The 22,723-nt window shown below is 43.4% G+C and overlaps 2 protein-coding genes across 5 annotated transcripts in view; both read left to right on the forward strand.

The window, feature by feature from the left end:
- The window catches only part of RANBP10 (RAN binding protein 10), a 50,154-nt gene extending 39,207 nt beyond the window's left edge, over window positions 1-10,947 (forward strand). The window contains exons 9-14 of one of the 2 annotated variants that reach the window (XM_081202407.1): window positions 538-686; window positions 2,562-2,757; window positions 3,113-3,237; window positions 4,006-4,151; window positions 5,306-5,417; window positions 6,356-10,947. In XM_081202407.1, the coding sequence (XP_081058533.1) occupies window positions 538-686; window positions 2,562-2,757; window positions 3,113-3,237; window positions 4,006-4,151; window positions 5,306-5,417; window positions 6,356-6,486 (859 nt within the window). In that variant the 3' untranslated portion in view covers window positions 6,487-10,947. The remainder of the gene's footprint in view (window positions 1-537; window positions 687-2,561; window positions 2,758-3,112; window positions 3,238-4,005; window positions 4,152-5,305; window positions 5,418-6,355) is intronic. The other variant, XM_081202408.1, reaches the window with a different exon arrangement.
- Window positions 10,948-13,793: 2,846 nt separating this feature from the next.
- LOC308591626 (C-signal-like) lies at window positions 13,794-22,161 on the forward strand. Of its 3 annotated transcripts, none has more exons than XM_081202452.1 (6): window positions 13,794-15,031; window positions 16,864-16,915; window positions 18,719-18,906; window positions 19,710-19,868; window positions 20,404-20,508; window positions 20,946-22,161. In XM_081202452.1, exons 1-6 carry the CDS (start codon window positions 14,825-14,827, stop codon window positions 21,060-21,062), a joined length of 828 nt encoding a protein of 275 aa, XP_081058578.1. In that variant the 5' UTR covers window positions 13,794-14,824; the 3' UTR covers window positions 21,063-22,161. The 3 variants fall into 3 exon arrangements, with proteins under 3 accessions (XP_081058578.1, XP_081058580.1, XP_081058579.1); XM_081202454.1 differs by having other exon boundaries at window positions 19,710-19,863; XM_081202453.1 differs by having other exon boundaries at window positions 18,719-18,897.
- Window positions 22,162-22,723: the final 562 nt, after the last annotated feature.

The following is a 22,723-nucleotide window of genomic DNA, read 5'->3' on the forward strand; positions in this document are numbered from 1 at the left end:
AGTGATGTTAAGATTGTAATTTAAATTGGCTAATAGGTATAACATATTAGGTTTAAATTGGGAATGAGAACTTGTGGAACCAACGTAGGGAAAGGGGAATACAGTCGGGAGGGGAAGGAGGGAGTCCCAGAAAGAAGGTTATGAAAATAAGGGTTTAAAATTGGTCTTTCTTTTTCTTTCTTTTCTTTATCTCTTCTATTTTTTCTATTCTGTTATTATTGGAAATTTTAATAAATATGATTATAAAAAAAAGGGAAGGGGCTTAACATGTGTCTGGTTCCTTTATACTGGGCTTTTGAATGGAACATTAAACTTATGCATCATCTTGTGGGTGACATCTCTAGCTGAAAACTTTACTTTCGACACCAGAATGCTGCTTTTCTCATCTGGGTGTTTCTAAAGACCCTTGTTTGTTCTAGGCTGCAGCTACTAATGGGTGCTAAAATGCTTGTATGCTTCTCATGAACCATTGCACAGCATCCATTGCTCTGACATTTTGTGTTTCAGCTCTTTCTCTTCCTCTCTCCTTGCACACAGGTGCCGGCAGTTTGTGGAGATGGTGAATGGAACAGACAGTGAAGTACGTTGTTTCAGTGCCCGCAGCCCCAAATCCCAGGACAGCTACCCTGATTCCCCCAACCTAAGTCCAAGGCACGGCTCTAACAATTTGCACATTCACAGCACTGGTAAGTGTTGATTTCTCTGCTAGGTAATCAGTTACTTGGCTTTCTTCTACAGAGTACTCTAGCCACATTCAGGCATTCTGCAAATGAACCCTAACCCTTTAAGTACTTTTCCAGCTCCCTGCCCATGGGTACTTATTACACAATGTGCACCCATAATGAAACACTTGAGATGTTTGGGGAGAATTCTTGGTGTGTTCACACCTCACCCCACTTGTTAGGAATTCTCTCCCTGTACTGTGAGAGAAGAGCCAAAGCTCAGGAGGGTGTGGAGAAGTACTGTTCTATAGGCCTTACCACTGTATTCATTCAGTGCCCTGTCTGTACATAGGAACATAGGGAGCTGCCTTATACCGAGTCAGACCACTGGTCCATCTAGCTCAGTACTGTCCATGTTGACAGGCTGTGGCTCAGGGAGGGATTTCCTCAAACCCTACCTGGAGAGGCCAAGGATGAAATCTGGGATCTTCTACATGCAGAGCTATGGCCTTTCCCCACTGTAGGTTCTGTAGGCCTACAGGGAAGGCGAAACTAGAAATTACCTTGATGTGTAATTGGATATCCTGTCTAATTTAAACTTTAAAAAAGTCAACAGGGGAAACGGGCATCCAGTTAGATCAGGGCCGCAACACTAAAGGATGGGGCTGGGGCCAGCCTTTTCCTCTTGTGCCGTTTGCCCATTTAAAAACTCCTTCCACTTCCAAGAAGAATTGTCTCTTAAGTGTTTTCCTAATAAGGGAGATAGCAGGAAGAGAGAGGATAGTGTCACCTCCTCCCAGCACCACAGTCTTGATCAGAACCCACACACAGAAAAGTAAGTAAATGGCAGATCCATGGGTGAGGTGAGAGAGGTGTAAATCCTCTGGCCTTGAAATGCTGTCTCAGGGACCACAGAATTGCTCCATAAGGAGCTTGTCTTTAGAGGTATTGTCCAATATGGATGTCCATGTCACATAACCATTGCATTAATTAATATCCATGTTGCTTAGGCACATTCCTCATACCATTTTATCTTGCCAGTGCCTGTCTACTGATAGTAAGTACTTGGCCACTTGCCTTTGCCTGGATATGTGTGCTCTGTGCACATTTCAGTAAGATGTATTGTGGTGTGTGGTTTTCAGCTTTGAGTAAGCATTAGATCAGACCAAGGTCTTGCTGCTAGTGGTTAGCTGCATCAGAAATAGGGACTAAGTACTGTATATACTCGAGTATAAGCCGACCCGAATATAAGCTGAGGCACCTAATTTTAGGACAAAAAACTGGGGAAACTTATTGACTCGAGTACAAGCCGGTTCAACACACCACAACCCCTGGTGGTGGCGGCAGCGGAGGAGGAAGAACAAGCAGCCCGAAAGGGCTGCTTTTGGGCTGCTTGTTCCTCCTCTGCCACTGCCAACAGTGGCAGAAGAAGAGGAAGAACAAGTAGCTTGCTCTTCCTCCGCTGCCACTGACAGCGGGCAGGAGGAGGAGGAAAGAGCAGCCCAAAAGGGCTCCTTTCGGGCAACTCATCCCTCCACTGCTGCCTCTGCCGCTTGCAAGAGCAGGCATAGCAGCCCGGGTGGGGGAGGCACAGTGCAGCGCAGTGCCTCTCCCAGCCACAGCTCCTGTGCCTGCCCTTGCGAGAGGTGGACGGCGGCGGAGGGACAAGTGGCAAGAAAGGGCTCCTTTTTTGCCACTCGTCCCTCCATCGCCACCCGCCTCACTCAAGTATAAGCCGAGGGAGGCTTTTTCAGCATTAAAAATATGCTGAAAAAGTCGTCTTATATTCAAGTATATACGGTAGTCTAAGGTGGACATTGAAGTGGGTTTGTCCAGATCCCCTTGCAACATTAAAACAGAGCAGGGTCACCAGTCCTCATTCTTTTCCTTCTGTTTCAGGAGCGGACAGCCCAAGCTGTAGCAATGGAGTTACTTCCATAAAAAACAAACAGAGCCACTGTAAATATCCAGCACTGAGCTCGTCGTCATCATCCTCTTCCTCGTCATCTCCTTCATCGGTGAACTACTCAGAGTCTAACTCCACAGATTCCACCAAATCACAGCAGCACAGCAGCACCAGCAACCAAGAGACCAGGTAGCACAGAAGCGCTCTTTCTAGTGAGAAGTTTATAGCAGGCAGCTGTAACAGGGGGTGGAAACTGATGTAGCGTCCTGCTTCTTATGCCTAGGCATTTGCAAATGCACAAGCAGCAGACACACAAATCCATTTTTCCGACCCAGTTGAATTCCCTTTCAATGTAATTTGACACTTGTGTTAATCACAGCAGTTTATAAATTTTATAATTTCAGTCTGAAAATCCACCAAGAACTTCTGGTTGATCTGCAGTGTGCTTTAATCCTCACTGACGCTGTCTTTGCTGTTAGCTATTCCTCTCATTCCCCCAGGAAGACTCCTTTGCTTTCTAAGACCCTCCTTTTTTTCCACACAGTGACAGTGAGATGGAGATGGAGGCAGAGCACTACCCCAATGGAGTCCTGGAGAATTCTGCTACAAGGATAATGAATGGCACTTACAAACATGAAGAGATTCTGCAGACAGATGATTCCAGCATGGGTAGGGTTTAGTGTGGAAAGCATCTTCTCATCTCTGTTCCAGGGAACACTCAGCTTAGCAAGTGTGGGTGATGTTCCCTAAGGAAACTGCTTCCTGGGGTGCCTCTTCCAGTCCAGAAACCCGCAGAGAGGGCATGGGATGCAAAAAAAAATTGTTTCTAAAATTAGTTAGATCATTAGAATATCAAACAGTAAAATTTTGAAAATGATGAAGTAATTTCTTGCACCACGACTGAAGTGCCAATGTAATTTATAGCTGCTGATGGACAGCATTTTAAAACTAAATGCCAGAGATTTACCAATTCCCTCCTGCAAAACCAGAACAATGTAACTGTATAAATATCTGCATTTTATTAGTACCTGAATATTAACCTCAACATTTCATTGTCCTGTTATATGTCACTTAAAAGCTATAATTTCTGTTTGTAAACCAATAGCCAGGCGTGTACATCCAAGCAAACATTTCTTTCTTTAGTCTTACACTTAGAGCTGCACTTCACATGTGCTTTGGCACAGGATTTTGGTCCAGTCTTAACAATTTTACGCCACATGTTTTTGGAGGTAGCTAATGCTGGAAACCTAGCAGCCCAAAAGGACTTTTGATCATGCTTCTAGTGGTGGGACTTCCCTGAGCCTTCTGCTGTTGACCTCACTAGAATTGAACTAACTGGCTTTTTGGGAGACAGAGATGGAGGAAGGTGATTGCTTTGGTGCTCTAGCCCTTCCCTTCTTTTCACTTTCCCTTCCCTTCTTCTTTCCTTTGCTCTAGAAGATGGCTGTCCTCAGAGGCAGCTCTGTGGAGGGAACCATGCTGCCACTGAGCGGATGATCCAGTTTGGGCGGGAGCTGCAGACCCTGAGCGAGCAGCTGTGCAGAGAGTATGGGAAGAATACGACACATAAAAAAATGTTGCAGGTGTGCCATGTGGCTGAGAACCCCATTCACATTCATGACCCAGAACTTGAAACCATTCATTCATTCAAAATATCCCCATTTCACCTCTCAATATAAAATTGCTATGGTGGCTGCTTGCAATAAAAAATAAAAACAGTATAATAGGAAGCTGCCTTATAGTCAGTCAGACCTTTAGTCCTTTCAGCTCAGTCTATACTGACTGGCACCAGCTCTCCAGGATTTCAGGCAGAGGACATTCCCAGCCCTACTGGGAGATTCCAGGGGTTGAATTTGGGACTTTCTGCATGCAAAACAGATGTTCTACCACTCTTGCTATGGCCCCGAAATAAAAAGTAAAAATAAAAGGCAATAGAGCAGTGTCGCAGGAGGAGTTTTTAAAACCAATAAAACCATCAACACCCAATTGGTCACTTAAAACTGTTTTAAAACCCAAGGAAAATAGTACTGTGTTGACCCTGACACCTAAGAGTTTTAGATTCGCTACCAAGAAATAGCTAAAAGAGTTCCACAGATGAGATACCACTGCCAAGGAAGCCCTGGAGCCCTCTGTTTCACATCAGGAGAAAGGGTTGCACAAGAAGGACACTCTATGCCCTCCCATTTTCCAGAGAAGTCACCTTGGTTTGCACTTATCATAGTTCATAACCCAAACTACCATTCAGGCTTTCAAAGATAGAACAGGCAAAGATGTAGATTAGTGTCACTTGCCTGCTTTCATTTCTGTATACTCATCACTTAGCTTTATCTTTGCGCCTGCATCCATGGTGCAATAGCCATAACTGCAGTTTGTCACATGAGATAGGATTCCTTAAGCTTGGTTTTCATACTGCCTGCACTGAGCCATTACACATCATGATTGGACCAAGAATAGTAGTTAAATACCAACAGGACAAACTGCTGTCCTCTTTGGGTTAAAAACTATTTAGTTCAATATTTTAAAACATGTTGGGAATCCATATAATCATTTCCCTGCAATTTCTTTAGATTCACTTTCTCCCAAGCAGAGCAGTGAGTTCATGTGACATATGAGAGTATGTGTTCTCTGGTCTCAATTTGAAGAGACTCAGTAATTTCGGGTGGCCCATTCCATCAGAGAATCCTGGTGTTTTGTGTATGTGTTGCAGTGCTGTTCAAGCCTCTCTTCTTTCACTCAGGATGCGTTCAGCTTGCTGGCCTACTCTGATCCATGGAACTGTCCCGTTGGCCAGCAGCTAGATCCAATCCAGCGGGAACCCGTGTGTGCTGCACTCAATAGCGCTATATTGGGTAAGGTGACAAACGGTGAGGTAGCTCAGACCTTTCTCTTCTGCATGCACCTGTTTCTGCAGTGAGGCTATATGATGCTGGAGGGCAGCTAGCAGGATTATTGCTTACCTTGCAAAATCACTGCAGTGTTCTTTAATTTTCCCCAACATTTTGCTTAGTTTTCCCCATGTTCCATGAAGACCTCCTGAAATATATAGTGTTAAGCCGCTGCCATAGTTTTAAGGACTACTGAGCGAAGCCATAGCAACTGTGTGTGCTTTTGCTGCACACATATTTATCATCACAGAGGTGAAAGCTGGAGTGGGGAGCAGACTTGCAAAATCTCACCCCACCCATGAATTCAGTAGGTAGCTTGAGCTTCAGCCACCCTTTCTGTAACGAGGGCATAATGCCACTAATTTGTCTTACAGGGTTATTATATAGAGTAATGTGGTAACATATGTAATGAATTTGGGATACCTTGATAAAACATGAAGGCATGGTCCAACAGATGCTGAGCTTTCGTCGGTCTCACTGCTTACCATGAAATAAAGCTATGCCTGTGTATAATTTTCATATTGAAACCAGTGGGCTGCATCATTGCTGAACTTGGGCCAGATTCATGTACTTAACCTTTGACTGTCATCAAGCTTCAGATGGATCTTTCCCTTCATAGGGCTTGCATGCATTCCAGAGCCTGTGTCCCTCCAGATGTTGCTGGACTACAGCTCCCATCACTCCTGACCACTGGCCGTGCTGGTTGGGGCTGGTGGGGGTTTGGAGCCCATTGACATCTGGAGGGACCCCCATTCCTCTTCTGTGTTTTTCAGTCCTTTATGGGGAAGAGCCTTCTTGCAGCTTTGGGGTGGGGGGTGGGGATGGAATAAAGTAGCTTTTATCAATGACATGCTCTTTGTGCATCGCCTCATTGTCACAATGCCCTCTTTCTCTTTCTGCAGAGTCTCAGAACCTGCCAAAGCAGCCCCCACTGCTGCTTGCCCTGGGCCAGGCCTCGGAGTGCTTGCGGCTCATGGCCCGCGTGGGCTTGGGCTCCTGCTCTTTCGCCAGAGTGGATGACTATTTGCACTAGCCACTGAGTGAGACAGAGTGACCCCTCCAGTGCTGCCACCATCACTTCCCCCTGCCTCGCATTTTCCCACTGCCCCCAAGGGCAAGCTGCCCAGCGGAAGGACACATTGCTGACTGAGGGGGAATCCTTGTGATGCCTTCATTTCTCACCTTGGAAACTGCTGGCAGGGCCTTCCCCCTGTCGTCATCACCACCACAGCCTGCTCTGCCCTGCAGCCATTGCAGCACTCAGTATTTTCACTGGTCATTCTGATGTAGCGCCTTTCCTACTTTAGGATTTATTTTATTTTATTTTCTGACTGAGCCACCAGTATTTATATCTGGAGAGTTTGTGCTGAGCTGGTTTCTACTAATTTAGAGATAAAAGTGTATCTGTTGGTGATGGCCTGCTTTTATTTTCACAAGGGCAAACTGCTGGCACGCAGGTCACCAGGGCAGTGTTGTTCTCTAGTGCTAGTCCCCTTAAAGGCAAGAGGCTTTGTGTTTTGACTGGAGACCAACCTGTGCCACCACATCTCTACTGCCTGAGCAGAAAGGCTCATTTGTCTCTTTTTTGCCATGTGATATTCAAGTTCAAGAACTGACAGGTGGCCATTGGAACTTCTATGGAGAAAAGCTGAGAATGAGAACGAAAGGTGTGCAGTATTTTGGTCTCATCTTCTAGTAAAATGGCCTGATACTCTGAGACAGATGGAGATGGTCTTAACCAGGCATAACCCCCCCCCAAACATGGTTGAGAGCAGGAACAATGCCTTGCCTAAACACATCCAACATTATAACACAGGCATCTGAGATGATGACCTCCAGTTCTCATCAGCCCCAGCTAACATGATCCGTAGTCAGGGATTAGGGGATCTGTAGTCTTAATAACATCTGGAAAGAATCATCTTAACTACCCATGCATTAGAGGAAGGGATCCTAGGCCCAATGCAGTTTGATTAGCACATTTAATCCAATATGGGCATTTAGGTGGCAGCTAGCATCAAACAAATGGGACTTATCCCATAGAGATGTTGAAGGCAGAGTGACTTTACCTGTCTTTTAAATGGAATAGTGTCAGATGATGTGGAAACTAGGAGATATGTGTCACTCTAGCCTTTTCTATTTGAGCTAGAGACTCTCCTAGGGGTTTTCACTTGGACTGCTGTCTGCTTTTTTATACAGTTGCACACCCCCTGTGTTTTGGGGTCATTCATAGTTGACAAGCTCCCAGTCCACGTTTGGGGCTCAGGTAGATCAGATCACACCTCCCTCATTACCTGTGGATCTTTGTTCCACACTGAACTTGAAGTCCGTCAGATGCTTGAATGACAACTGATCAGCCACAAATGAAAATGTGAAATTGAGGACATAAGCCAATATTTAGTTTTTCCTTTTTAAAAAAGTGTACAGTTTTTATTCCAAGGAGTAGCCATTTAAAAAAAAAAAGGACAGACACTTCTAAACCAGGGTATTGCAGAAATCCTCACAAAAAGTTGCTAGGCATAATGGGTGAAAAACTCAGGTGCCAGCCTAATTTATATGAGGGTGTATATATGTATATCAAGAGAGGCACACTACTAAAAGCAATTTTGTCAGATTATAGTATGGATTATGCAGCTTCAGAATTGTTGGCTAGCTGGCATATTTCAACATCTTGTCTAGCTTTTAGTATACATTTCTGATGGGAAAAGTGACTCCTATAAAATCAACAATCGAGACATTTAGCTCAAGTGGTTTTTCAGTATTGCAGAAGCTTACGGGGAATGTGCTAAATAAGAAGTGTGCCCCTTGAGGTGAAGAACTATGGTCACATTTAGAACAGGCATAGGCAAACTCTGGCCCTCCAGATGTTTGGGACTACAATTCCCATCATCCCTAGCTAACAGGACCAGGGATGATGGGAATTGTAGTCCCAAACATCTGGAGGGCCAGAGTTCGCCTATGCCTGCATTAGAAAGAAGCTGACAGTTTAGTTTGGGGCTTGCAGGTATAACAGTGAATAACACACGTGTGTGCAGTAGACTTGGAACATACAGAATGAGCATCACATTCAAGAATGTGACCTGTACCTGTAATGCGAATGATCCTGCACAGTGCTCATCAGTTGTAGGCCACCTCTATTTTCATGTGTTTGTGTGTAAAGTGGTGGTGGTGGAAGTAAACACACTGTTTTCATCCCTTGTTCTGCTGGGCTGACTATTACTGAGAGACTACAGAAACACTTTAAAATTAAAGAGATGGCTGTGGAAGACACAGTTCCAAATTCAATCCCCCCTGTCCCTGCACTGATAGTGTTACATAACTGGCTATGATTGCTCTCTTGCACAGGTTAGATCAAAGCAAAATATCATCTTGACTGCATTGAATAAAGGAAAGCATTATCCTTTTTGGCCAGCTGCCATCAGTAACTGGTCAACATGATACTCAAATGTGTAGTGTTGTTTTAACAATTCTATCCTGCCTTAGATCTTTTTTAGAGAATGCTCAGTGCTAGCTTATACATCAATAAGCAAATCCTGTTTAAAACACTGATTTTAAAATCCATCCCTAATTGTGTCTTGGTGTGAAAACTGACATCTTCATATCTCCAATCTCATTTTCTGCACCAGCAACCTATCAATTGGCTGCTATTGCTGTATGCAGCTCTTAGGATTTAATTTTTAAATTTTACCTATTTTGGACGAGTCTTTAACCAGCGATCTCCTGCCTCCATAACATTCCTTTTTACAGAGTTGCTTTGAATATTTTCTCAGAAACAAGTTACCCACACTTATGGTGGGTAACATGCTTTTGATCTAAAGCAATCTGCTTTGATAATGTATGAAAGCTTGAAATCCTGTAGACATTGGAGGTACTCTGTGTCACACTTGAAGAAGACTTTCAGTACCAGCCAGCTCAGCTCAAGAGTTTCCTTGTGGTACAACTGCTGTTTAGACCCAGAAACTCCTGGAGTGTGTAGCCAAAATGTGGCTGTTGGTATCAAAGCCTGTAGCAATTATTCTTAAATTGACAGTGTAAATGTTTAGAGGTTAAAATTAATTCAATCAAAAACACTATGGAACTTGTGAAACAAAATCTTCCCAGATGTGTTCATATTCATATTGATGAAATAGTATTCTCTTTTCACAAACTATGAATACTCCACTTTGGATACAAAATACTCATTTTTTTAGTAGGTGGTCATCAGAGCCATTATGATCAAGAGCAACAAGAAATAACATGCATAGGTGATATCTAGGCTATGGGGTGAAATTGCAGAATTTACAACAACCTCCCCTTCTAGGGCATTTGCCATGTAGATGGAATAGAGATTGAAAGTCTCTAGTTGTGGTGTCTAGAATCCAACAGCGTCACTGCTGATTGCTCTTCAATCTGGCAGTAAAATAGTCTCTCTAGACTATAGCTGTTTGAAATACTATGCTGAAGAATGCTGATCCATCACTTGATAAGAAAGCACACTCTCTTGTCTATGTAGTCTCCCCATACTCTAGAAGCTCTTAACACTGTACAAATGAGAATTTCCACATATAAGGAGTGTTATATCTGATCTTATATTAGGAGCAGGAGATATAAAACAAGTGGAGATATGGTTCTATAAAAGGAGGGTCACAGATTAGTCACCCCTGTCCTAGAATGTAAATGCAGTACACTCATCACTTCTTCACTCTGACCCCAAACAGTTCCTTTTGCGCAAAAGAAGAGTGATTTTGCTTTTAGATTAACATCTTATTTTTGGACAACCTATCTGCCTTGCAGGATGAGATTACCAGACCATAGACCTGAGCTAGAGCTTTGGTTCTGTAGGCCTTTTGTAACATGGCAGGTGGCACTAGAGGTTCAATAAGGTACATGTTTCTGATGCTTCCCTAAATTAATCATTTTAACCACAGGCGGGGTAGCATGCCTCCCAACAGTACCCAAACACCCATCCTTTCATCAAGCCCAAGCTGCTCTTACTCATCTTCCATATATACTTTGTAACTTACTTGAGGAATTCTTTGTTCTAAATTAGTGGCAGGTTTCAAGCACCGGGCTCACCAGTTGGTGATCTGTTGGCCAAAACTGGTCTCCTGGATGCTAGTTGCCAAACCTGTTCTTTAAATAAGGGGGGAAATGGAGCAAAAGGGGTGGTGTGGAAATTGTTGTTGACATACCACTGGGCATTAGAGCCATGTGCACAACACTTCCTTTCAGGCAAAATTAGTTGCTGACTAGGACTCTCCTACAACCAAGTAGCTTTTGTATGGTGGGGCCACACTGCTTGGGGAAGTACTCTGAAGCATACTGAAAAGAAAAGATTGACATTTACTACAAAGAAACATTATTTAAGGTTTAAAACTATGGGTTGGTGGTTGTTTTTTGCATTTTTAATGTTGGGGTGTCTGTATTCTCATCTTAAATCGGCTGACAGCAACGTGAAGTGGGTGGCAGAGTGTGACTGGATTGCATCTTGGATGTCAAGCTAGGACAAAAACAAAACCCTACTCAGTGAAGTGCTTATTTTAATTCGGTTATCTCCCACCCTACCCCTGCCTTTTCCAGTTGTTCAAAACTCAGGTACCAGCTCTAGCATGGAATGTCAGGACACTTTTTTGTTAACTTTTTTATAGCACCATCAACTGTACAAAACAAAAAAACCCCAATCACCAAATAAAACAGGCTGAGCAGAACCTCAGCTCCACCAGGCTTCCATCATCACTTGGAGTTCTTTCTCTTCATTGAGGACATTGACTCAGTGGACATCCTACCAAGCTGTGCACATTGGTTCAGTCTCTGCTTAGTATTTGTGAGTTCAGTTATCCAACGCTAGCATGAAACCCTTCCGAGGGGAGGAAATTTTAACTGAAGAAAAAGAATATGGGGGGGGGGTGTACTGGAAATATGGTTTAAAAAAAACCCACATTCTGTTGTATTTTGACAGAATTATTTTTATTAAAATATACATCCATGTGCACCTGCCAGTGTCCTGTGTCACTCTCCTATGCTCCATTCTGGTACTGTTTGTGTATGTTGTCTGCTTGGGGAAGGGCCATAGCTCAGTGAAAGGGCACATGCTTTCTATGTACAGGTAGCAGGTCCCAGATGCAGTCTCCAGGTATTGCAAAGCACTCCTATTGGAAATTCTGGAGAGACACAGCTGGTCAGCAGAGACAGTACTGATCTAGATGGTGAATCAGTTGTCTGACAAGATACAATACAGCTTCCTTTATGTGTGTTTGCGCGTGTGCACACATTTGCATTTGTGCCCATACTCTGTGCGCCACAACATTAGTTTGTACATTGATGTGCAGGACTGTAAATATTAAAAAGCACACTTCATTGTGTGCTTCCCCACACCTTAAATGTTTACAGTAGGCCACTGTGATCTTGTATTTATCCAGCTATTACATCATTATGAAATTGGGCGAAGACAAGCTTTAGGTAGGCAATACCTACAAGAATGAATAACATTTCATAGATTAGAGCAGGGGTTGCTCACAAGCACATACATGTTCATCCACAGAGGCTTTCCCTTATGCCCACAGGGTCCTCTTCCCCCTGCTGAAATTAGGCTTGAAAGAAGCATTGGGTTGTAGTTAATAACCTAGGTTGTGGTAAGTGCTTGTTTGCAGTGTGTGTGTGTGGTGCCCAATACACAGCTTCTCTCTATTTTCAAATGTGCCCACAGACCCAAAATGGTTGGCGATCCCTGAATTGGAAATGTAGGCTTTATCCAGGTAAGCTCATGCCATGAAGGATTCCCATTAGACAAAGGAAGATTAGAACTTGCCCACATTGACTATCAAGGGTCTTAAGTCTTTGGGTGACTTCTATTACTAAATCAGGTGAATGGTAAATGTTTACCATAATTTTTAATGCCAAGAGCCAAGTTGACATTCACTGGTAAATCTCAAAGCCTCCGTACCTTCAATAAATATCTATAAGTCCTATTTTCATTTACTGTTGAAGAACACTCTGTGGCATATTTGCCTAAGTCACACAAAACTCCCATTGCTCTCAAGTGTCTGAGAACAAGCAGCAAAGAAGAATTTGTTCCACAGTGTCTTGAGTTTTCACTTGAATTTGCTGAAATTAAGAAGTGTCACCCATTTTAATGAGCAGGTTGTTAGTTTGGCAAAGGATGGCAAATGTGCTGTGTAAGAATTAGGGTCCATATCTTCTTACTATATAATTAAAACGTAAGACATCACACTGCTGTTTGCCTGGCTGCCGACAGCGCTCCAAATTACATTTATTAAAGAAAACTACTCTTCATCTATATAATCTTCATTGCTCAAAGGTCACAATGAAGTGGAGGGGACATAAAATAAACTTTTGAAAAGCATGAAGGTAGAACATATCTGCACAATACTAACAACCTAATGTGCTGATTATGTTATATATAAAAAGAAGTGAGAAGTTCCAGAGGCAGTAGAGCCGAATTGTTTCCTGTGGATGAGAACACATGAGGGACTTGAAATGCTGGCTTTAGGTATAAACTCTGCTTTTTTCTGGGGGGATGCAGAGGTACGCATACCCCTAAACATTTTGTGAATCTTTCAATGTGGGTAGGAAAATGAGAGTACCCCTAAATATTTTTTTAGAAAAAAAGCACTCTCTATAAATATATGAACAAAACTGACACCTGCAAGGTAATAGGTAACAACCTGAGCAGTCCCCAAGGCTGCATCTCTCAGTTCTAGTCATTTTTTGTGTAAAATATATCAGCTATATCTGTAAGACTGCCTTACAGGTGCAGCATTCTGCTGTGGTAAGTATATACTGTGGTACCTTGAGTTAAGAACTTAATTCGTTCTGGAGGTCCGGTCTTAACCTGAAACTGTTCTTAACCTGAAGCACCATTTTAGCCTCCCGCTACTGCCACGCTGCCGGAGCACGATTTCTGTTCTCATTCTGAAGCAAAATTCTTAACCCGAGGTACTATTTCTGGGTTAGCGGAGTCTGTAACCTGAAGCGTATGTAACCCGAGGTACCACTGTACATTCTTTCAATTCAAATTGGGTACATTACACCAGTACACTAAATAATATGGCTTTACCCTGATGCAGTTTAATTTCATAGCATATGCCAGTATTGCAGAAAATGAACAACCCCTCCCACAGCATTTGGCTCAATCTGGTTAATCTACATTTAAATTTAAACATAAAATTATTATCTTCTTTTTGAAACCACTCACCCCACATTCATCAATATACAAAAACTGTATTGTTTCATTGGTAACATAAGAGGTAAAATGACTTATTACTCATACTTAATCTAAGCACAAAAACAACAAAAAACCAAACAAACAGTTGATTAAAAGATAAGTTAGAATGCAACTTAAAATGCAGCCTTGTTTTAGTAGTAGCCTTGAAATCACCTGCCAGACCAGTTTAAATGACCTTTATTAGTAGTGTTCACTTACCTTATTTCAATCTTGTGGACTTAAAAAAACAACAACAACCTTATTAACACTATTAACAACCCATAAGTGCAGTAACAGGATGTTGCATCATACCATATATAAAGCAAACAAGCAATAAATAGTAAGAGAAAGAAATGATGACACATCAATATAAATCAAGACATCCATATTTCACGAGCTAATGTGGATGATAAATGTTGAGCATCTAAATCCAAAGCATAGGAAATAAAATCCCACCAGAAGCCATAAAATCCTCCTGGATCCTCCAACCCACTGGAAGCACAGAATTTATGTGCAATTTCCCCCCACAATGACTTCCGCAAGTTCTTACGCCACACAGCCAAATGCAGATCTTTCAAGGTTTTCCTTTGCTAGGCTATTGAAACCCTAGCTGCAGCTAACATGCATGTCAAAAGCTCTTTAGAGTAACAAGCTTTCATCTCGTAAGTGTTTGAAAATAGTATTTTCATTTTACAGATGTAAAGGAAGCTAAGGAGAAGGTACAAAAACATGTATGGGGATGTGGCCTGAACATAACTTTCCCCCTCATCTTCCTCTGAGCTGTGACCACCCTCAAACCGTTGTAAATCTGAATTGTCTTCTTCTCTGGAAGTGTCAGGCTGGGGAGACGATCTCCACCATTTCTCCTTTGCCCAGTCCCTGACATTGGGTTAGTTTTTATATGCTGGTTAATAGTGACATGGTGTGCTTTTTTATCATTTTTTCACATTCTTTCACTAATGAACTTGGAGTACATAGTTATTTGCTTCACCCTGTTTTTTAAATCTTCATAACAATCTTTCATAGCAATTTTTCCTTTGCTAATGATGTTGTTAAAACACGGAAGTGGCCAATGAGCTAGTCAGCAAATGAGGTGTAGCATCCGGCATAAGATTATCTGAAGATCAAGGAGGTGCCTACTTCCCATAAAAGCATCGCATGTGACGACAGGATGCTCTTTGAGGCAAGCGTTACAAGCATGGAAGCCAAAGGCTGCAGCTCCAAGGGGATGGCGACAGATTTCCCTGTTCAGAGTGTTCTGGTGACAGGATCCAATTCGGGAATTGGCCTGGGTCTGGTGAAGCAGTTTCTGAGGCTGCCAACTCCACCTCAGTGGGTCTTTGCTACTACCTTAGACCTGGATGGACCAGAAAGCAAGGTGAGGACCAGGAATGTAGCATAAGAGAGTAGAGATGTTACTATGTTGTAAGAATGTAATGTAAGATTTGTGTGCTGAATGGGGTTGATGGGAGTTGTAGTCCGAAACATCTGCAGGGCACTCGGTTGGAGAGAATGCTATTGCACTCATGACCTGCTTGCAGGTTTCCCATTGCCATCTGGTTGTGAGATCAAGAGGCAGGACTGAGTGGGCCTTTGGTCTGAAAGTCCTTACCTTTGGTTTTTTTCTTTTAAAAGTAAGGTTTTGGTTTAAGCTTAACTATAGATGCTAAACTACCGTATTTTTTGCACCATAACACTCACTTTTTTCCTCCTGAAAAGTAAGGGGAAATGTCTGTGCGTGTTATGGAGGGAATGCCTACGGGTGGCATGCCTACGGATTTTCCTCCTATAAAAACTATGTGTGTGTTATGGTCGAGTGCGTGTTATAGAGCGAAAAATACGGTAATTGTTTTCAGGTTTTTATAACTGCCAGTGCTCCACAACTGCACCATGAGCCCTGTGTGGAAGAAAGGCCAACCCAAATGTGCCCCTTTGTCTGCCCTCCCTTCCAGTTATCCTTTCTCTGCCAGAAATAGATCAGTGTCTATTTCTACCAGGCTGCCTAACACTCCCTTGTGCCTCCTCAATAACATTTCTTTGTAGTGTAGGCTGGGTATAATCATAGAGACCTGAAGGTATGGTTACCAGACGTCCCCATTTCCTGGGGACAGTCCACTGCTGAGGAACACAGGTAGGAGAGCACTAGGAGGGCAAGGACACGTGGCCAAGCCCAGGCCTGACCCAAGCCTACTCCACAGTGGCTAGCGCTCCAAGATAGCAGGCACAGAGGAAGGCCGCACGACAGAGGAGACCACAGAAGAGATTATATATATATATATATATATATATATATATATATATATATATATGCTTTCGTAGACACCAAAACCTGCATATATATATATATATATATATATATATATATATATATATATATAATAACTTTCACCCCCTCTTTTAAAAAAAAAAAGTTTCCCCAGATTCTTTGAAAAAAATCTGGTAACCTTACCTTAAGGACTTGTGAGCCAGGATTAAAGTTTTAATAAAATGATTAAAAAGTATTTCTTAGGAAAAAGGTTTTCTCTTATGAATGGTTACATTCAAACAAAGCGATCCCCAAAGGAGCTAATAGAGAAATTAAAATAAGACCAATGCATCCTACGATCCTTTAAATAAACAGTGTCCTAACAGCTGAAGTCTTACACTGGAATTTATGTTGATCCTCCACAGTTTCCCTTCAGTACATTCCTCTGTGGGCAACTTTCTGGGGGCTGGGGGGGGGGTCAGAAGCAAAAGTGGGCCACGTGCCACTGATGCAAAAGTCTACATACATCTCTCTCCATCCTCCATCAGAACAAGTAAAAGGCACTGTGACAGTACAAGGGCATATTTCAGTCAGGCAAAAGCATTGAGGAGGGTGTAAAGCAATGCCAGTGAGGGGTATGACCTGGTGAGAAAGAGGCTGTGGTCTCGGGAGAGTTACGAAGCCTGCATAGAGGGAGCCGGCCTAGGAGGGAGGAGGAGAATGAGGACTTTCAGACTCCTTACCACTTTTCCTTGCCCCAGGTTTTCTGTCCATCTCTGATGGTGTGCTCACCCTATTAATATTGGAGAGGAGGATGTTATCCTGGCAAGGGTTTGCTCTGAGTGAGATTCCTAAGTGTCTGTTACTCTGCTAAGCATTTTCAGGAACCAGCTCTAAGGCTCTGGGTCTCTCTTGCTGCCTAGTTCCAGTTTAATCAAGGAGGTAAAACATTTCTTTTTTGACAGGAAATAATGGAGTTGGCATGCCAGCATCAGAATCTGGTGGTGCTGCAGCTGGGTAAGTCTCACCTTCCAAGTGTGGGATGAATAGACATTCCCAGCACCAGTGGAAACCAGTACAGTCCACAAAGCAGTAACTGGAAAACAAGATGACTTGCTCCCCTGTTACAGAATATCAGTGATAAGTACTTTTGATTCTTCCCACAACTTCACTGAAGCCTTGAAATGAGATGCACCTATATGTAGTCTCTATCCATATCATCACATAATAGATGTGTGGGGAAGGTTTGGCCCACCATATGTTGCAGAACTACAACTCCCATCATCCTTGGCCATTGATCATGTTTTCTGGGACTGATGAGAGTTGTAGTTCAGCAACAATTGAAGAGCCATAAAGGAACTTTCCAAAATGGCTTACAAAGGCATGGGCTAACGCTGTCTCTTATGGGTACTCTACTTTTCTGTGTCTGTGAATTCATATAGAAGCAATATGACACAGAAAGACAAGGCTTCCAGAACAGGTACCACAACCCCTTGTATGTTACCATAGTCCACAGAATAAAGTTCAGTCACCTCTCCACTGATGCACAACCACTGATGTACACATCATTTTTGGCACCTCAAGGGGCAGGGAGGGGGCAGAACAGGGCAGAAGGGGGGCAGAATAGGTCAGAGACAGAACAGGGTAGACTTGCACAAGTGCTGCTGCAAAACCCATACATACGTGGGGATTCCCCTATACATTGGTACCTCGGGTTACATACGCTTCAGGTTACATATGCTTCAGGTTACAGACTCCACTAACCCAGAATTATTACCTCAGGTTAAGAACTTTGCTTCAGGATGAGCACAGAAATCATGCCTGTGGCGCAGCAGCAGCTGGAGGCCCCGTTAGCTAAAGTGGTACCTCAGGTTAAGAACAGTTTCAGTTTAAGAATGGGCCTCTGGAACGAATTAAGTACTTAACCTGAGGTACTACTGTACTTGGGACTCACAGTGGCCTTGTTTAGGGCTCAGCTTTACCTTCTATGTGTCTAATTGTCCCAAATATTTCATAAAAAGTAAAGAATAAAATGTTGGAAATGAAACTGCAGGGATCATTCAGTGTGCTTCATAAAAGTTAATTATGTTAGTATAAGGTTACCAGATTATTTTAAATGAATCCGGGGACACTTTTCAACTTCAATAGGAATGATAGGATTTTGTCAGGGGACTGATTGTAAATCCAGGGACTGTCCCCAGAAACAGGGACGTGTGGTAACCTTATGTTAGTGTTGAAGTCAATTAGTTATGAATCAGCTGGGTGAAGGTGTTGATTAGGAAGCATGCAAAGCAGCCTAAGCAGTTTTCTTCTATAGGTACCTTTGGCTGAATGTCTTCTTGCTACAGTATATGCAAGGCCTGAACTGAGAGAGACAAAATTTCCCCACAGCTTTCTCCCTAAATTACACACAGTAAAGTGTTGCCAAACTTTTCTCTCTGAATTCCACCTACATTAAGTACTTTGGCCTTACAATTGCCTTGCTTTGAGCTCATTTTCTGACAGAGTGATATGAATGTGGTGCAAAAAATTTTAAAAACCAGGCCCTCACTGTGCTCCCTGTAAAAAAACACACACCTCCATGATTCAGAGAAGCACTTGTTCTTCCGCCTCAAGTGGGCTGTGGTAGCTGCTACGCTAACAAAAAGAGCTGACAGGCCAAGGGACAAATAAGTGGACTGAAAAGCACCTCTCAAACTTGTAATCTGTAAGATCCCCCCAAGCCACCTGCCTTGGCAGTTTTAAAAGGGCCTTTTTATTAGTCCCTTGGGCATCCCCACACCACCCAGTTCTTAAGGGCAAAGAAATGTCATTCTGCAGATGTCACTGACCTCCAGAGCATCAAGGCAGCTGTGGAGCAAGTGCAAAGGTGTGTTGGAGAATGTGGGTTGAACCTCCTGATGAACAATGCTGGTATTATTACTGGAAGCGACCTGGAGAAAGAAAATGCAAAGGACATGGCAGATGTATATGCCGTCAATACTATTGGGCCACTTCAGGTGAGCCAGGTAAGTTTTTGCTTTTCATGGGGCTGCAAGACCCTTTACCTATTGCCCTGGTACAAACAGATGTTCTGGCCCTTTGGGAGAATTAAACAAAAGCAACAGACTGGGTAGGAGAAAAGCAGTATTTGTTTGAGCAATTAATTTTCATGAGGATTTTAAGAAAATAATTGCAATCTGATATGGAAATTCAGAGAATTGAACTTAAGGTAGGAAAAATGATAAACCAACATTGATAGATCCACCAGTCACTGAACATCAGTCTGGCATAAAAATAGGAATGCTTTCTACCTTTCCTTCCCCAGAAGTTTAATGGGGCTGCTCTCATGAACATGCAGACAATTTTTTTTAATAGAATGGATCAATATGGCTACTTTCTGGAAAGCAGATGACATTAATGCCTTTCCTATCTTAGTGTGCTGTGCACACACATAGTAAAAGAGAGAGATTGCAGAGGTTGTGGGGGAAGGACAACTTTAAAATGCCAAGAAGCGAACTAGAAGGAAGAAACATGGGTGAGACCTTAGAATAGAGCAGCTTCAGGTCCTGTTGGCGGCGGCATAAAATGAGGCCAGGGCACAGGTTGCCCAGCTGTGTGTTCAAACAATTCTAAATGTATGCTAAGTCTTACGGGACTCCTTGTGCAAAAGCTTATAGAAAGTATTTTTGGATCAGAAATCCTAATTCTGCTACAAGCATTGTTCATATATACCTTCAACAGTGCATCCAGTGCTTTCCTCTGGTATCACTGCCCTAGGATAGCTGCATTCATTGACTTAACAACAGCCATGATCTCTATTCTCTTTTAGGCATTTCTGCCCCTGCTGAAGATGGCAGCTCAGAGATATCCCCAGGAAGGGCTGAGCTGCTGCAAGGCAGCCATTATCAATACATCCAGTGCTGCAGGCTCCATTGAACTTATTTTGGCATGGGAAAGAAAGATGGCTGTTGCCTATCGCTGCAGTAAGGTACCTTATGTGAAATCCATGCGAAACTGTCTGCTCCCTCCCCTGCCCAGCTGCGACTATCTTTCCAAATGATAGCTGTATGTGTGAATCTGGGCAATAAGAGCGTATTGCCCACAGATAAATGTTGAGAGACAAATTTTTGTTGTGAGGATGTTGCATTTTCTAAAACTTTGGGTGGCATTAAGGGAAGATACCAGGATGTTTTCTACAAATAAATAACGTGTACAGTCCTTTTCTTCTTGCAGAACTTAGAACAAACATCTAAAGCTAGATATCAGTTAGCAAAATGATGCAGCCCACAAGCATGGGGAACACTCACAAATGCCTGTCAAAAATCTTGTTCAAGAGTGGTGTCCATGATAGATAACTTCCAAGTTGCTAGTTTTTGTGTCAGGAATGCTCAATGATGTCCAGTTTCTCTTACAACCCTCTCTGCCTCCAAATCCTTTCTAGCCACCTTGCAGTAATTCATATTAAGCAGCTCCCCACAGTTCAATGCACCCTCTGCTCATGGTTTGTTTTTTCTCCTTTGTAGGCTGCTTTAAACATGCTCACCAGATGCCAGTCAGTCACGTATCCAGCTTATGGGATTCTGTGTGTTTGCATCCATCCTGGCTGGGTAAAAACTCAAGGCAGGCAAGTAAGTGCTCACGTCTTTTGGTAATCATGGAAAAGGTGGGCAGCCCTGTAGGATGATATTTCTTTTAACAGATTGCTTGACATTTTTAGTTGGAAGGTGGTGCCTGAGTAGCTCCAGTGCCCCATCCTTCACTGCTTGGAGGTATTAAAAGCACAAGAGCAAGGCAATGAAGGCAGCATCTATGAGTTGGGGCTTCTAATAATATCCAGAATTGCTCCTGGAAAAGCAAGCATAGTCCTCTGAGGCCTTACAGTGAACTGCTATCCTTTGGCATGCATGACTGCTTGGTTGTCTTTCATAAAGCAATGTTTAATGTTTAAGACTGAAATCTTATAACCAAGACATCCAACAGCATCTATGCCTTCTGCTATTTGATGCTCAAGAATGACTTTTTCCGAACTTAATAAATCCTTCACTTACAATATTTTTCTTCACAGGAGCCGGACCTGACTGTAGAAGAGAGTACACGAGGAATAATTCATGTTCTCTCCACACTTTCTGAGGTGGATAACGGTACCTTTGTGGACTGGGAAGGACGCAGAGTACCCTGGTGAGGGATTTGTTTCACGATGCCAGGGGGTTTAACACACTAGGATTCTGCCTAGAGAGCATCTAATAAACTGCCTGGGATTCAAGGAAAAATGTTTTTGACTCTCTTCTTCCTTCAGAAGGTTCCATTGAAGACTAGTTATCACGCAGAATTGTTTTTAAGGACTAGCCATGGATTGAAAGATCTTTCAGTCTGAGGGTCACATTCCCTCAGGAGCCCCCTTGTGGTGGCTGGATGCCAATGCCAGGTGGGTGTGGGTGGCACTGGTGAGACAAAGGTAAAAGTGGGCAGGGCAAGGTTGTGAATATTACCTTCCATGGAACAGGATGGGGAAGTTGTGTCCTCTGGGTGTTGTTGGACTGCGTCTCCCATCAGCCCAAGCCAGCATGGCCAATGGTCAGAATGATGAAAACTGTGGTTCAACAAGATCTGGAGGGCCACAGATTCCCCATCTCTGGTAAAGAAGGCTACATACAAAGGCCAGAGGTATTTAGTGCGTGCAACTCGCTGTTGTAGGAGCAGGGGGTTGGTTTGGATTATGTGTTTAGGTCCCCTCCAAAGCCTGTGGTTCTTTATCTGGACGATGGGAGCCTGTAGTAGGAGTTGAAGTGCCTGAACCAGTTTCTTTGTAAAAGATCAACCTGACCCTGCTCAGCGTCCTTTTATATGCCTAAAGACTTGAGCAAGTATGGGTGTGTTGTCATAGAAAAAGGAGCTAGTGCTGTCTCTACAAGGAAGGGTAGCCAGATCTCACACACGTGGCTGGACTCATCATCCTGGAGGCAAGAGAACAGTAGGTCAGAGGCTGGTCTTTGTCTTGTCTGCAGCTGGGAAGACACAGAGGCTTGACTTCCTCTCAGTGCTGAAACCAAACCTTTGGGGGATCTCCCTAGGGACCTAATGGAGGAGCAAGATCTGATGTAGCAGTGATGCTGTGAGCCCTTCATCTTGTGCTCTGGTTGTGTTTATTTTGCATACCCTCCAACATTTATGTGATGAAAATAGAGACATCCTATTCCATGCTACTACTACTATTAATTAGTTATACCCTGCCCATCTGACCTCGTTGCTCCAGCCACTCTGGGCAGCTTCCAACATATATAGGTAAAGGTAAAGGTACCCCTGCCCGAGCGGGCCAGTCTTGACAGACTCTGGGGTTTGTGCGCCCATCTCACATCTATAGGCCGGGGGCCAGCGCTGTCCGGAGACACTTCCGGGTCACGTGGCCAGCGTGACAAAGCTGCATCTGGCGAGCCAGCGCAGCACACGGAACGCCGTTTACCTTCCCCCTGGTAAGCGGTACCTATTTATCTACTTGCACCCGGGGGTGCTTTCGAACTGCTAGGTTGGCAGGCGCTGGGACCGAGCAGCGGGAGCGCACCCCGCTGCGGGGATTCGAACCGCCGACCTTTCGATCAGCAAGCCCTAGGCGCTGAGGCTTTTACCCACAGCGCCACCCGCGTCCCTCCAACATATATAAAAACATAATAAAACATTAAACATTAAAAAAAATACTTCCCTACACAGGGCTGTCTTCTAGTTGTTGTCTTCTAAAGCTTGTTCTGTATAGTTACCTATCTCCTTGGCTTGGGGGTCGCATAACTCCATACTCTCCCAGCATTTCTCTGATGAAAATAGGGATAGCCTAAGCAAAGGAGGGGCATT

Source organism: Podarcis bocagei (genome assembly GCF_964188305.1).
Source record: "Podarcis bocagei genome assembly, chromosome: 7".
Lineage (NCBI taxonomy): Eukaryota > Metazoa > Chordata > Lepidosauria > Squamata > Lacertidae > Podarcis > Podarcis bocagei.

What these genes read in the sequence shown, in the direction of transcription:
- LOC308591626 (XM_081202452.1), top strand. Translation starts at nt 14,825, where the DNA reads ATGCTCTTTGAGGCAAGCGTTACAAGCATGGAAGCCAAAGGCTGCAGC. An exon ending in TCTGGTGGTGCTGCAGCTGG is followed by an intron (nt 16,916 to 18,718) that starts GTAAGTCTCACC and finishes GTCATTCTGCAG; the next exon opens with ATGTCACTGACCTCCAGAGC. An exon ending in TAAAAACTCAAGGCAGGCAA is followed by an intron (nt 20,509 to 20,945) that starts GTAAGTGCTCAC and finishes TTTTCTTCACAG; the next exon opens with GAGCCGGACCTGACTGTAGA.